At 47.2% G+C, this 16,594-nt stretch overlaps 1 protein-coding gene across 1 annotated transcript in view; it reads left to right on the top strand.

Moving 5' to 3' along the window:
- The first annotated feature begins 1,745 nt into the window (after positions 1-1,745).
- LOC122931330 (dead end protein homolog 1-like) overlaps positions 1,746-16,594 on the top strand; it is a 31,180-nt gene continuing 16,331 nt past the window's right edge. The window contains 1 exon segment of the mRNA XM_044285395.1: positions 1,746-1,799. Within this exon segment, the coding sequence (XP_044141330.1) occupies positions 1,746-1,799 (54 nt within the window).

Genomic DNA, 16,594 nt, shown 5'->3' with positions numbered 1-16,594 from the left:
ATCCATTCAGAATGCGATAAGGGCAAAACTGATCCGTTCCGGACCGCATCTGAGAGCCCTGAACGGATCTCACAAACGGAAAGCCAAAACACCAGTGTGAAAGTCGCCTTATCTGTACGTTATTCGATGTTTCCATTGCATAAATGACCTTTCTTCCCGATTCCTGTTTTGCTGCTTGTTTTTTCTTTGTTGCGTCCCCAGCTGTGCCGTAGATGACGTCATACAGTGAATGGCCAGCTTCACCCGCCCGTCCATTCAGCGTTGCGCGCTCCCGTCCTTCATATTACTGCGCAGACTCAGTGTAATTCAGCCCTGCTTTCTCCTGTCCCATCTTGTGTCATCACTTGTCCTGCGCAGGCGCCGAATGCTTTGTAGGGAGTCTGCGCAGTCAAACATATGACCGGAGCCAGCATATGAAGAAGCGGAGGAGAAGTAGAGTGGGCGCGCGCAGGAGCCAAGATGGGACAGGAGAAAGCGGAGCTGGATTAGGGCTCAAGCAGACGGCCGCAGCACACGGATACTGCCCGTGTGCGTTTAGCATTTTGTGGAACAGAACGTCCTGCCCTCTACAGAAACGTAAAACGGACAAGAATAGGACATGTTCTATATTTTTTTGTGGGGCAGCGGAACGGACATACGGATGCAGACAGCACGCAGTGTGCTGTCCGATTTTCTGTGTCCCCATTGAAGTGAATGGGCCCGCATCTAATCCTGGATGTGGACAAAAACAACGGTCGTGTGCATGACCCCTTAGGCCTCAAGCACACGAGCGTTGTTTGGGTCCGCACCCAAGTCGCATTTTTTGTGGCTCAGGAGCAGACCCATTCACTTTAATGGAGCCGCAAAAGACGCGGACAGCAGTCTGTGTGCTGCCGCATCTACCGCTCTGTTCCGTGGCCCCGCAAAAAAAACAACTTGTCCTATTCTTGTCCGTTTTGCGGATACGAATAGGCATTTCTATTATAGGCGGTCCTTTCCGTTCTGCAAATTGCGGAATGCACATGGGTGGCATCCGTGTTTTGCAGATCCGCAATTTGCGGCCCGCAAAACACGGCGCGGCCTTGTGTGTGTAGCCTTATACTGAGTCTGGGCAAGACATTTCCAGAGAGTATAAGGCTACAGGCGCACGACCGCGCAGAATACGGATACCGCCTGTGTGTGTGGAACGGAACAGGCCGCCTATAATAGAAATGCCTATTCTTGTCCGCGAAATGGACAAGAATAGGACACTTTCTATTTTTTTGCAGAGCAACGGATGTGGAGTGCTGTGCGCATCTTTTGCGGCCCCAGTGAAGCGAATGGGTCCGCAGCCGAGCCGCAGAAAATGCGGACCCGAACAACGTTCGTACGAGTGAGGCCTAAAATGTAAAATGAAGGATGGGTGCCCACGGAATGGACGGGTGGGTGAAGCTAGCCACCCACTATATTTCATATGAGCAGCAAAACAGGAATTTATATAAAGCAGACATGAAATAATATAAAAATGGCCACCCCTTCACATTCTCCCCCTCTAGGTCTCCAGCAGGGGGCGCCCTCCATGACCAGCCCTGGTCCTCTGCACAAGCCCCTAATCTGCATCCCTTCACCACAGTCTATTCTCCTCTCCATGGGGGAGGGCAGAGGGCTGCCGAGAACCAATGAGAAGCGAGCACTGCCCTAGGCCGCTCCGGATTGGTCAGAGAAGGTCAGGAGTCTATATAAGCCCCCGGCTCAGCAGCTCCCGGCTCATTGACGCTGGAGCAGAGATGGCGCAGAGGATCAGCGGCGTGGACCGGAGATCAGGGGCTGCCGCCTGTGAGGTGAGGGGCAAAGAATCCGTTAATAAAGTGACTTTTATTTAGTTTTTCATTTAATTATTTTTTTTTGCTCGTTCAGGTAGCGCAATTAAAATGAGGTCGGTCTGTAGTTTGCAGGCTGTGGTAGAATAGAACTGCAACTCTCTACGGTGCTGTCAGCTCATGCATATTGGGAGTCGTAGTTTGGCTACAGCCACATAGGAGGATTGCAGGGAGTGAGCGCTTGTTGGTAAATAGGGCGGCGCCGCTCACCTGTGTCGGCTCTGCTGCTACTTGTAGTGCTCCATCACTGACAGGTGTGGGGGGAGACTCCGGGCTCCCGGGTGGGGGTAGAAGGTGCACTTGTTGCTTTTCTGTGTGGGGCGCAATGTTTGGATAGAAAGTGTTTTATCCGGGTATACAGTGTATATATCTATATATCCTGCTGTGTGCTATATACTGACAGAGGAAAGCTGGTGGGGGGCAGTCAGGGTGGGGGCAGTCTGTGGGGACAGATAGGGCAGGGTGGGGACAGATGGACAGGTCAGGGTGGGGGCAGTCTGTGGGGGCAGACAGGGTGGCGCCCGACTACAGACAGAGCGCAACATAGTTTCCAAGAAAGCCTTCAGTTACTCAGTTGGCCGCCAGGTGGCGGTGTTCCCTGGAGCACAGGAGTAGGGATCTATGGCTGGTCTGTCACTGGAGCAGGTGGCAGTGGCGGGCACTGTAGGTTGGGGGGGCAGGTTGGCATCCAGCTACTGAATGGGGAGTAGTAGCCACCATAGGTTGTTTTTGCCATGCAAACTGCCAACAGTGGGGGCCCATTTATCAAGTTCACCTGTTTTTAAGGGACCTACTAAAAGGAATGACAGAATGGAAGGCCCATAGACTTTAACAGGAAAGTGCAATGCCTATAGAGAACAATGGAAATGTAATATTTGATTTAGAGACAAAACCATTTGACATATCTAATATTTAGCATGCTTACTCTCCAAGTTCAGTGGGATTATTTAATGCTCAGATTAAGTGGATTTATCACTGTTTTCTGCAGAATGACGAGGGTGAATGACACAGGAATGCCCAGAGACTATAATGGGAAATAAACTATGAGCTCATTTGCAGGTAAATCTGTGTTATGTAGGACATTAACCTTTACCGCAAGTGTTCCCTGGGTAGAGGAGCAGATTGTAAAGTGAAAATTACCTTGGATTATAACTGTTTTCTATAGAATGCAAAGGTGATGGAATGCCCATAGGCTATAATGGGAAGTAAAACGTGACTTGGTGCCTGAACCATTTAACATATCAAATAAATCTGTAGCAGGTTTACACTTTAGTTCAGTGGGATTATTTAAAATTGAGATTAAGTGGGATTATCATGTTAATGTCCTACATAACACAGATTTACCTGCAAATGAGCTCATAGTTTATTTCCCATTATAGTCTATGGGCATTCCGGTGTCATTCACCCTCGTCATTCTGCAGAAAACAGTGATAATTCCACTTAATCTGAACATTAAATAATCCCACTGAATTTGGAGAGTAAGCCTGCTAAATAATTATTAGATATGTCAAATGGTTTTGTCTCCAATTCAAATATTACATTTCCATTGTTCTCTATGGGCATTCCACTCTGGTCCATTGTTCTCTATGGGCATTCCACTCTGGTCCATTGTTCTCTATGGGCATTCCACTCTGGTCCATTGTTCTCTATGGGCATTCCACTCTGGTCCGTTGTTCTCTATGGGCATTCCACTCTGGTCCGTTGTTCTCTATGGGCATTCCACTCTGGTCCGTTGTTCTCTATGGGCATTCCACTCTGGTCCGTTGTTCTCTATGGGCATTCCACTCTGGTCCGTTGTTCTCTATGGGCATTCCACTCTGGTCCGTTGTTCTCTATGGGCATTCCACTCTGGTCCGTTGTTCTCTATGGGCATTCCACTCTGGTCCGTTGTTCTCTATGGGCATTCCACTCTGGTCCGTTGTTCTCTATGGGCATTCCACTCTGGTCCATTGTTCTCTATGGGCATTCCACTCTGGTCCGTTGTTCTCTATGGGCATTCCACTCTGGTCCGTTGTTCTCTATGGGCATTCCACTCTGGTCCGTTGTTCTCTATGGGCATTCCACTCTGGTCCGTTGTTCTCTATGGGCATTCCACTCTGGTCCGTTGTTCTCTATGGGCATTCCACTCTGGTCCGTTGTTCTCTATGGGCATTCCACTTTCCTGTTAAAGTCTGAGCCTTCCATTCTGTCATTCCTTTTAGTAGGTCCCATTTTTAAGCCTGACAATGAGGTGATTTTCATTCAGCTGTCTCTTTATTAAAGGGGTTCTGTCTTTTTTAATATTGAATACCTTTCCTCAGGATAGGTCATCAATTGTGTTGGGTGAACTTGTGTTTTCAAGGTTCGGGTTCTCTAAGAATTCCGTTATGGATTCCGCTACCACAGACCATAGCTTGTGGTCCGTGGTAGCGGAATCCTTTATGGAATTGTTAGAGAACCCGAACCTTGTACGCCGAACTTGAAAACAGAAGTTCAACACTAGTGATCAATATCAGATCGGCGGGGGTCCGACTCCCTGCCGATTAGCTGCACGGGGAGAGGGCGTGCGCACGAGCAGTCTTCCTGTCGGCTGCTGTATGTCTATGCTGTCTCACCTTACAGATGATCAGCAGTGGTGTTGGAGTCGGACCCCCGCTGATCTGATATTGATGACCTATCCTGAGGATAGGATCAATATTAAAGGGTTTCTACCACCAGAAATACTGTTATGTAGCTGACTGACATTAGCGATTCGCCCATGTCAGCACTACATAACAGTATGTTTCTAACAGTAGTTCCTGCGGCCGTTTTTGTTAAAAATGTACTTTTATAGATATTCTAATGAGCCTCTAGGTGCTATGTGGGCGTCATTAGCACCTAGAGGGCTCCGTCCACTAACCATTTCAGCCGCCCATCGTGTCCCTCCAGCCCGCCCCGCTCCTGTTGATTGACGTGAAACTTCTCAGTATCGAGTACCAATTCCCGCCCCTGCGCCGTGCGCTTCTGTATCCGGCGCAGTGAGTGAATGCTGCGCTCCTGGTGCCGGCTTCCTCATTGTAACGTAGTTGGCGCAGGCGCAGTGAGGAAGCCGGCGCCGGGAAAACACAGAAGCGCAGGCGCGGGAATTGGTACTCGATACTGAGAAGTTTCACGTCAATCAACGGGAGCGGGGCGGGCTGGAGGGACGCGATGGGCGGCTGAAATGGTTAGTGGACGGAGCCCTCTAGGTGCTAATGATGCCCACATAGCACCTAGAGGCTCATTAGCATATCTATAAAAGTACATTTTTAACAAAAACGGCCGCAGGAACTACTGTTTGAAACATACTGTTATGTAGTGCTGACATGGGCGAATCGCTAATATCAGTCAGCTACATAACAGTATTTCTGGTGGTAGAAACTCTTTAAAAAGCCCAGAGAACCCCTTTAACCACTTCAGCCCCGCTAGCTGAAACCCCCTTCATGACCAGGCCACTTTTTACACTTCTGCACTACATTACTTTCACCGTTTATCGCTCGGTCATACAACTTACCACCCAAATGAATTTTACCTCCTTTTCTTCTCACTAATAGAGCTTTCATTTGGTGGTATTTCATTGCTGCTGACATTTTTACTTTTTTGTTATTAATCGAAATGTAACGATTTTTTTGCAAAAAAATGACATTTTTCACTTTAAGTTGTAAAATTTTGCAAAAAAAACGACATCCATATATAAATTTTTCGCTAAATTTATTGTTCTACATGTCTTTGATAAAAAAATAAATAAAATGGTTTGGGTAAAAGTTATAGCGTTTGCAAACTATGGTACAAAAATGTCAATTTCCACTTTTTGAAGCAGCTCTGACTTTCTGAGCACCTGTCATGTTTCCTGAGGTTCTACAATGCCCAGGCAGTAGAAAAACCCCACAAATGACCCCATTTCAGAAAGTAGACACCCTAAGGTATTCACTGATGGGAATAGTGAGTTCATAGAACTTTTTTTTGTCACAAGTTAGCGGAAAATGATGATTTTTTTCTTTTTTTTTCTTTACAAAGTCTCATATTCCACTAACTTGTGACAAAAAATAAACTTCCATGAACTTACTATGCCCATCACAAAATACCTTGGGGTGTCTTCTTTCCAAAATGGGGTCACTTGTGGGGTAGTTATACTGCCCTGGCATTTTAGGGGCCCAGATGCGTGAGAAGTTGTTTGAAATCAAAATCTGTAAAAAATGGCCGGTGAAATCCGAAAGGTGCTCTTTGGAATGTGTGCCCCTTTGCCCACCTAGGCTGCAAAAAAGTGTCACATCTGGTATCGCTGTACTCAGGAGAAGTTGGGGAATGTGTTTTGGGGTGTCATTTTACATATACCCATGTTGGGTGAAAGAAATATCTTGGCAAAAGAAAACTTTTCCCATTTTTTTTTTTTTATACAAAGTTGGCATCTCTTGACAAAGAGATTTATCTCACCCAGCATGGGTATATGTAAAATGACACCCCCAAAACACATTGCCCAACTTCTCCTTAGTACGGCGATACCAGATGCATTTGGGCCCCTAAATTGCTAGGGCAGTATAACTACCCCACAAGTGACCCCATTTTGCAAAGAAGACACCCCAAGGTATTCCGTGAGGGGCATGGCGAGTTCCTAGAATTTTTTATTTTTTTGTCACAATTTAGTGGAATATGAGACTTTGTAAGGAAAAAAAAAAATCAGAGTTCATAGAATTTTTTTTTTTTGGGCACAAGTTAGCGGAAATATATATATATTTTTTTTTGTATTTTCTCACAAAGTCTCCCTTTCCTCTTAACTTGGGACAAAAATTTCAATCTTTCATGGACTCAATATGCCCCTCACGGAATACGTTGGGGTGTCTTCTTTCCGAAATGGGGTCACATGTGGGGTATTTATACTGCCCTGGCATTTTAGGGGCCCTAAAGCGTGAGAATAAGGCCTCATGCACACGACAGTTTATTTTCACGGTCCGCAAAAACGGGGTCCGTAGGTCCGTGATCCGTGACCGTTTTTTCGTCCGTGGGTCTTCCTTGATTTTTGGAGGATCCACGGACATGAAAAAAGTCGTTTTGGTGTCCGCCTGGCCGTGCGGAGCCAAACGGATCCGTCCTGAATTACAATGCAAGTCAATGGGGACGGATCCGTTTGACGTTGACACAAATTGGTGCCATTTCAAACGGATCCGTCCCCATTGACTTTCAATGTAAAGTCTGGAGTTCTTTTATACCATCGGATTGGAGTTTTCTCCAATCCGATGGTATATTTTAACTTGAAGCGTCCCCATCACCATGGGAACGCCTCTGTTAGAATATACTGTCGGATATGAGCTACATCGTGAAACTCAGATCCGACAGTATATTCTAACACAGAGGCGTTCCCATGGTGATGGGGACGCTTCTAGTTAGAATACACTACAAACTTTGTACAAGACTGCCCCCTGCTGCCTGGCAGCACCCGATCTCTTACAGGGGGATATGATAGCACAATTAACCCCTTCAGGTTCGGCACCTGAAGGGGTTAATTGTACTATCATATCCCCCTGTAAGAGATCAGGGCTGCCAGGCAGCAGGGGGCAGACCCCCCCCTCCCCAGTTTGAATATCGTTGGTGGCACAGTGTGCGCCCCCCATCGGGCCCCCCGTCCTCCCTCTAGTGTAATAAATCGTTGGTGGCACAGTGTGTGCCCCCCATCGGGCCCCCCTTCCTCCCTCTAGTGTAATAAATCGTTGGTGGCACAGTGTGCGCCCCCCATCGGGCCCCCCCTTCCTCCCTCTATTGTTATAAATCGTTGGTGGCAGTGTGCGCCCCCCATCGGCCCCCCTCCCTCTATAGCAGTAACATTGGTGGCCAGTGTGCGGCCTCCCATCTCCCCCCCCCCCTCCCGATCATTGGTGGCAGCGGAGTTCCGATCGGAGTCCCAGTTTAATCGCTGGGGCTCCGATCGGTAACCATGGCAACCAGGACGCTACTGCAGTCCTGGTTGCCATGATTACTTAGCAATAGTACAATAGTAGAAGACTCATAGTTACCTGCTTGCTGCTGCGATGTCTGTGTCCGGCCGGGAGCTCCACCTACTGGTAAGTGACAGGTCTGTGCGGCGCATTGCTAAAGAACTGTCACTTACCAGTAGGAGGAGCCCTGTAGGAGATCAGGGCTGCCAGGCAGCAGGGGGCAGACCCCCCCCCCCCCTCCCCAGTTTGAATATCGTTGGTGGCACAGTGTGCCAACCACCATCGGCCCCCCCTCCCTCCCTCTATTGTATTAAATCGTTGGTGGCACAGTGTGCCAACCACCATCGGCCCCCTCCCTCCCTCTATTGTATTAAATCGTTGGTGGCACAGTGTGCCAACCACCATCGCCCCCCCCCCCCCTCTCCCTCTATAGCAGTAACATTGGTGGCAGTGTGCGGTCTCAACAGTAGAAGATTCATTGCTGCTGCGATGTCTGTGTCCGGCCGGGAGCTCCTCCTACTGGTAAGTGAAAGGTCTGTGCGGCGCATTGCTAAAGAACTGTCACTTACCAGTAGGAGGAGGAGCTCCCGGCCGTTCACAGACATCGCAGCAGCAAGCAGGTAAGTATGAATCTTCTACTGTTGTACTATTGCTAAGTAACCATGGCAACCAGGGCTGCAGTAGCTTCCTGGTTGCCATGGTTACCGATCGGAGCCCCAGCGATTAAACTGGGATTTCGATCGGAACTCCGCTGACACCAATGATCGGGGGGGGGGAGAGATGGGAGGCCGCACACTGCCACTAATGTTGTTACTGCTATAGAGGGAGGGGGGCCGATGGGGGGCGCACACTGTGCCACCAACGATTTATAACAATAGAGGGAGGAAGGGGGGGCCCGATGGGGGGCGCACACTGTGCCACCAACGATTTATTACACTAGAGGGAGGAAGGGGGGCCCGATGGGGGGCGCACACTGTGCCACCAACTATATTCAAACTGGGGAGGGGGGGGGGGGGGTCTGCCCCCTGCTGCCTGGCAGCCCTGATCTCTTACAGGGGGATATGATAGTACAATTAACCCCTTCAGGTGCCGCACCTGAAGGGGTTAATTGTGCTATCATATCCCCCTGTAAGAGATCGGGTGCTGCCAGGCAGCAGGGGGCAGTCTTGTACAAAGTTTGTAGTGTATTCTAACTAGAAGCGTCCCCATCACCATGGGAACGCCTCTGTGTTAGAATATACTGTCGGGTATGAGTTTTCACGAAGTGAAAACTTAGATCTGAAAAAGCTTTTATGCAGACGGATCTTCGGATCCGTCTGTATGAAAGCAACCTACGGCCACGGATCACGGACACGGATGCCAATCTTGTGTGCATCCGTGTTTTTTCACGGACCCATTGACTTGAATGGGTCCGTGAACCGTTGTCCGTCCAAAAAATAGGACAGGTCATATTTTTTTGACGGACAGGATACACGGATCACGGCCTCGGCTGCAAAACGGTGCATTTTCTGATTTTTCCACGGACCCATTGAAAGTCAATGGGTCCGCGAAAAAAAAAACGGAAAACGGCACAACGGCCACGGATGCACACAACGGTCGTGTGCATGAGGCCTAAGTCTGGAATATAAATGTCTAAAAAATTTTACGCATTTGGATTCCGTGAGGGGTATGGTGAGGTCATGTAAGATTTTATTTTTTGACACAAGTTAATGTGAGACTTTGTAAGAAAAATAAAATATCTATTTCCGCTGACTTGTGCCAAAAAAATGTCTAAATGGAGCCTTACAGGGGGTGATCAATGACAGGGGGATGATCAGGGAGTCTGTATGGGGTGATCACCCCCCTGTAAGGCTCCATTCAGACGCCCGTATGTGTTTTGCGTATCCGATCCATGTATCCGTGGATCCGTAAAAATCATACGGATGTCTGAATGGAGCCTGACAGGGGGGTGATCAATGACAGGGGGGTGATCAATGACAGGGGGGTGATCAATGACAGGGGGGTGATCAATGACTAATAAGTGACGGAGGGGGGTGTAGTGTAGTGGTGTTTGGTGGTACTTTACTGAGCTACCTGTGTCCTCTGGTGGTCAATCCAAGCAAAAGGGACCACCAGAGGACCAGGTAGCAGGTATATTAGATGCTGTTAACAAAACAGCATCTAATATACCTGTTAGGGATTTAAAAAATCGCATCTCCAGCCTGCCTGCGAGCGATCGCCGCTGGCGGGCTGGAGATCCACTCGCTTACCTTCCGATCCTGTGAACGCGCGCACCTGTGTGCGCGCGTTAACAGGAAGTCTCTGCTCTTGCGAGATGACGCGTATATGCGTCACTCTGCGCAGAGCTGCCGCCTCCGGACCGCGATTCTGCGTTAGGCGGTCCGGAGGCGGTTAAGTTGCACAGCACTTGCCGTATTTAGTCTGACCGCTTGTGGTTCTTTTTCAGTTACGCAGGTCCATAGTCACTCGCACTGGTCTCATTTATTTGTGTATGAAAAAAATCACATCTCCAAGAAAGTGTGACTTAATGCAAAAAAAGTCATACTTCACCACTGAACACAGACAAGTACGCCAGCCCGGGGGTGGGGTAGAAATGAGGGGTTTTGTTGTGTAAAATGAGATTCATTTATATAAAAAGGTTGGGGGGAAAAAGTCACAAAAGTTAGAAAACTTATGAATTAGTCTAAAAAAATAAAAATAAATCAAAATAGGCAAACAAGGTGAACAATGATCCAAAACGGGTACAATTTCAGTCTAAAATAGTTTTTTTCAATTTTTTTTTATTTTTTTACTAAAAACCGGCGCAAACACTTCAGTGGGGCCGCAAAAGATGCGGACAGCACTCCATGTGCTGTCCGCATCCGTTGCTCCGTTCCGCGGCCCTGCAAAAAAGTATAGCATGTCCCATTCTTGTCCGAGCTTTGCGGACAAGAATAGGCATTTATATTGAAGGCTGTCTTTGCCGTTCCGTAAATTGCGGAACGCGCAGGGACGCAGTCTGTGTTTTGCGAATCTGCGATTTGCGGACCGCAAAACACACCACGGTCGTGTGCATGAGGCCTAAGGGAAGGTTCAGAGTTTTTCTGAAGGAGATTTTGAGGCAGATTTTCCCCAAAGCCAGAAGTGGATCCAGCAGGAAGGAGAAGTAGAAGTCCTTCCTTTCTGATTCCTTTCAAATCCACTTCTGGCTTTGGCTAAAAAGAAAATCTGCTGGGAAATCTACCTTGTAAAATTCTCTTGGTGAACCTACCATAAGACCTCTTTTACACGGCCGTAGTGCACCCGTGCCCATATTGTGGGCCGCATACAGCGGTTCTGCAATACTTGGGGCACCGGTTGTGTGCATTCTGCATCACGAATGCGGACCCTTTCACTTGAATGGGTCCGCAAATCCAGAGATGCGGTACGGAAGCACTACTGAGTGCTTCTGTGGGGTTCCGTTCCGCAAAAAAATAGAACTTGTTCTATCTTTTTGCGGAACGGATGGATCATAGACCCATTCCCATTGCCCCCATTTACTATAATGGCATCCAGCAACCTGGCAAATATGCCTGGATTCAGCAGGACAGTAACTGGGGGGCATTTTCCACTGCTAAATCCAGTGACGTCAACAGTTTTCCCATGGACTTTGAAGGGGTTGTACAGCCTTCGGGATAGCTCATCAATATCGGATTGTCGCCCCGCCCATCCGCTGTTTGAAGAGGAGGCGGTGCTCCATGCGAGCGTTGCTTCCGCTTCATTACACTGCGCATCGTCTCCCTTGCAGCGGTGGTTCAGTGTAATTACAAGTACTCACTCCATTCAAGTGAACAGAGCGAGTACTCGTCAGTATTATGGATAGTCTGAGGAGAAAGTAGCGCTCTCATGGAGCGCCGCTGCCTCTTCAAACAGCTGATCAGTAATAAAGACTTTTATAATATGCTAATGAGGTGTAGGTGCTAGTGGGGCGTTGCTGCAACATCCAGAGGCTCAGTCTTCTCACCCTTTGGCACGCCCATGTACAGTTGATTGACGTCCGGTTCTCCTCAGTGTCCCGTAAATCCCGCCCCTGCGCCGTCCCTCCTATTCGTCGCAGTGAATGAAGATGCGCTCCTGCTGCGGGCTTCCTCACTGCGCCGAAGGAAGGAAGCTGGCAGCAGGAGTACCGTCCCGTTTAGTATTAGTCGCAGTGAAGGACGCGCTCCTGCTGCCAGCTTCCTTCCTTCAACGCAGTGAGGAAGCCCACAGCAGGAGCGCATCTTCACTCACTGCCCCGAATACTAGGCGGGACGGCGCAGGATTTACGGGCCACTGAGGAGAACTCTGACGTCAATCAACTGTACATGGGCGTGCCAAAGGGTGAGAAGACGGAGCCTCTGGATGTTGCAGCAACGCCCCACTAGCACCTAGAGGCTCATTAGCATATTGTAAAAGTCTTTATTTTGAGGGTACGGCGGCAGGGAGTTATAAAGCGTACTGTTATGTACTGCGGACATCAGCACATCGCTAATGTCAGCCAGATACAGAAACCCTTTAATGACCTATCCTGAGGAACAGTCATTAATATTACTTGGTGCACAACCCCTTTAGGGTCCATTCACATGTCCGTGGTGTATTGTGGAGCCGCAAATTTCGGATCCTCAATACACCCGGCCGGCACCCCCATAGAACTGCCTCTTCTTGTCTGCAATTGTGGACAATAATAGGACATGTTCTATTTTTTTCCGGGGCTGCGCTCCTGAAATGCGGATGCGGACAGCACACTGTGTGCTCTCTGCATCCATTCCTGCCCCATTGAGAATGAATGGGTCTGCACCCGTTCCGGATATTGCGGAACGGATGCCGGACCCATTTCGCGGACGTGTGAATGAAGCCTTAATTGAAGCAGATTTGATTGTAGATTTCATAGAAGTCAATGGGGAAGCAGGAAAAGATTAACCAAAAGCTCCAGTAAAACCACCACCAAATGACAAATCTGCCACCAAAAACGACGTCTTTTCAGCTTCTCGTTGTACTGCTGTGGATTTCAGCTGTGTGAACATACCTTAAAGGGAACCTGTCACAGGGAGTTTGTGTATAGCGCTGAGGACATGGGCTGCTAGATGGCCGCTAGCACATCCGCAATATCCAGTCCCCATAGCTCTGTGTGCTTTTATTGTGTAAAAAACAGATTTGATACATATGCAAATTAACCTGAGACGTGTATCAAATCGTTTTTTTTTTACACAATAAAAGCACACAGAGCTATGGGGACTGGGTATTGCGGATGTGCTAGCGGCCATCTAGCAGCCCATGTCCTCATCTCTATACACACAATCCCGATGACAGGTTCCCTTTAAATCTGCTGAAACTCAACCTTAAAGAGGACCTGTCCCCTCTCCTGACATGTCTGTTTTAGTAGCTCCATGCATTTCCCATGTAATAACAATTCTGGAGCATCTATTGTTCTGTCTGTATGTTGTACCATTCCTCTGTTATTTCTACTAGAAGTTATGAATGAATCACGAGCAGTCTGCAGTAAGGGTACAGAGGGGGGGTAACCAGTTGGGGGTGTGGAAGTTGGAAAATGGCAGCACTGATTGGATAGTGAGTCTGTGTAGGTACACGCCCCCAGCTTGTTACCTCCCCTCTGTACCCTTACTGCAGACGTCTAGAAATTATTCATAACTTCTAGCAGGAATAATAGAGGAATGGCACAACATACAGACAGAAGAATAGATGCTCCAGAATTGTTAGTACCTGTCTAATGCATGAAGCTTAGAAAACAGACATGTCGGGAGAGGGGACAGGTCCTCTTTAGAGGGTTTGATCTTACTGTTACAAGCAAGCTTGTATTAAAGGGGTTGTCTGATCTTGCTATTACGAAGGTGTCCTGACCACCGAGTGGCAGAGACTCTGTGCCGCTGGCTGGTGCTCCTAATATGATGCATGTTGCAGTGTCGCACGTGAAGCTATGCAGCTTCCCAACTCATGGACGGTATAGTGTAATGCCCTGGAGCAGGGGTACTCTGAAGTCTGGACATTTACCCCGGTTTTCCCCTATGCAAAGTTTAAAACTTCTTACTTTATTTCTCTTGAAAGGGTTAACTTATACTGTTTATTACTGTGTTACTGCATTTTTAGCGGACAGAAAAACGCTGTTTGCATTCTGGTGTATTCCGTTTTGTCCCCATTGACAATGAATGGGGACACAACTGAAGCGTCCCTCCCCCCGCTATAGAGACCCTTTGATGGATCTCAATACTAGAAAGGGAAAGCGCAAGTGTGAAAGTTGTCTTAGGCCTTTCCTCAGCATCAAACCCTTCTTCTGCCAGGGAGGAGACTGGAGAAGCAGCCCTGTGCCTCGCCTGTATTGTTTTGCACCTGAATTCCTCCAGTAAAGAAGCGCACTGGTTTACTGCCGACCCTGACTCGCTGGACTTATTCCCCATTGGGGTGCACCACGCCTTACCATCCCTTCCGGAGAGCAGCAACACGTGGTGACACCTCAGCGGTATCTGGGGGACCCTGCAGGGCCACCCCAATCCCAGCCCCCGGAATAGCTTGCTGTGTTATGCTCTTTCTGAAGCTGCCATGCACTGCAAAGGGAGCTGCTGAAACAATGGTGTACCGGCCCGCTGCGCTGTTTTCTGGCCGCCTGGTGGTCGGGACGGTCTCCTCTCGCCTTAGTAATAGCGAGATCAGACAACCCTTTCAATACAAGCACCATACCGCCCCACTTCCAGCACATGCCCAGTCTCTGGTATTGGAGGGTGGAGGGCTAGTGGGTGAGCGGTCTCGCTGTGCCATGCGTGCGTCTTGAAGCCAGGCTCTGCATGCCAAATGTGACGGGGGCATGTACTGGAAATGGCAAAGTCAAATGCCATTGACTTTCAATGTATTTTAGTGACTGATCCGGTTTGTTCCGTTTTGATTTCACACAACCGCATCCTAACAGAACGGACGCACCCTGATGTGCAAAATCAAAACTGATCCGTTTAGTTCCGGTATTAAGATTCTCTGCCAGATCTCAATGCTGGAATTAACAACCAGGGTAGATTTGATTTAAATAGCGATTTTAAATCACTAGTCAGTAAGGCTTGATTTAAATCATAACAGAAAGGTATAGGACGGCTCACCCCTGTGTTGGTGATGTATAGGTGCTCCAAACTAGTGCGACACCCTACTCACCAGGTTAGACAAATGTGTATAAAGTGAATGGGCACTCTGATAGATGGAGTCACATACAGAATAAAATACCAAATTTAACCAATTTATTAACTCAATATAAAACCGAAAGTTACCGCCAGACGCGTTTCGGGGACTATACTCGTCTCCTTCCTCAGTGGCTGTGTTCGGTCTCTGTATGTGTTCGGTCTCCAGAGAGGAAACGTATAAAATCCGGCCACATACAGAGACCGAACACAGCCACTGAGGAAGGAGACGAGTATAGTCCCCGAAACGCGTCTGGCGGTAACTTTCGGTCATCAGACTTAAATAGCCGGGCATATGTTGGACAACATCGACTAGATGGCCCATAAGTGAAGCGCTTCACTAAAGAAATCCACCGGCGGAATCCACAGCCTGCAAATAACTGGTTCATAGCAGGTATTTCAGCAAACACTGAAGCTCCGCACATTTGGAGACACGTGGAACGCCAAAGGAAATCAGCTCGAATATTGGGACCGCGTGTGTTACAGCTCCACACAGCCGTGTTCTAACAGAAAGAATAAAGATTCGGTATACCAACCGTATGAAAAATCTTTAACAAAGAAGCAACCTCACTACATAAAGACAGCTCGTGGGACGCCACGAATCGAAGCTGCTAACTGTGAGTAATAGCTGCTCATACCGAGAGCTGAGTAAAATCTGTGCAATCACTGCTTGCTGTTATCTATCAAAAATTCACTCTTGGAAAGATTTAATATAGAAACCGTCTGTGTGCGGTATCACCAACATATACCATCGTATATTGAGAACAACAATATCAATTACTATTATCATCATTTTCTGCCAGATTAATGTGAGTCTGCATAACAATCTATATTCATATTCACGTTGAGGAACTTTGGACTCTTTTTCTTCCCTTTTTTTACATGAACATTTTATAAGTCCATTGAATAATTGTGACGATATCAATTGTCGGATCAACATCAGTCAACATTATTATTGTATTACTGTATCATACAGTGCCAATATTTTAATATTTTATGCCATATGGTAATTCATACTAGGATTTTTATACTTATAGTTTTATATTGAGTTAATAAATTGGTTAAATTTGGTATTTTATTCTGTATGTGACTCCATCTATCAGAGTGCCCATTCACTTTATACACATTGATTTAAATCATAGTTTTTTACATAAAGATTCATATTTGGACAATTTTTCTGTTGTACTTAGGAAGGAGACAAATAATTATTACCTTAATAAAAATTTAAATAGGATTTATTCAACTGAAACAATAACATTACAGCATGTTATTTGCTTCAACATCCATGTTTAACTAATTTGGCTAAAGAAAAAATATATATTTTAAGTGACTTCCACCAGTTCACTGGTGTGACTTTCTTTAAAATATCTTCAGCAAACATATTTTTCTTGAATGGTTCCCCCTTGGCTTTGAAGTTCATTATAGTTGGCATTACAGATGGATGATTGCTGGATACCCATGTCATAGCGAACTCCTCTTCCTCAGCACTTAAGTTTTGACCCTGATACTGGATATTGACAATATTTGCCAAAAAATGAGCTGGAGACAGTGCTTGTCCCATTAGTTTTTTTTTTAATGCTTGTAATTTAATTCTGTCCATGTGTAGTTCTGTTTTTAAGTGTTCACTCAGTTCCTTCCAAATTTCAACAGCATCAGC

Source organism: Bufo gargarizans, chromosome 3, assembly GCF_014858855.1.
Source record: "Bufo gargarizans isolate SCDJY-AF-19 chromosome 3, ASM1485885v1, whole genome shotgun sequence".
Lineage (NCBI taxonomy): Eukaryota > Metazoa > Chordata > Amphibia > Anura > Bufonidae > Bufo > Bufo gargarizans.
This window is presented reverse-complemented; position numbering and strand designations above follow the sequence as displayed.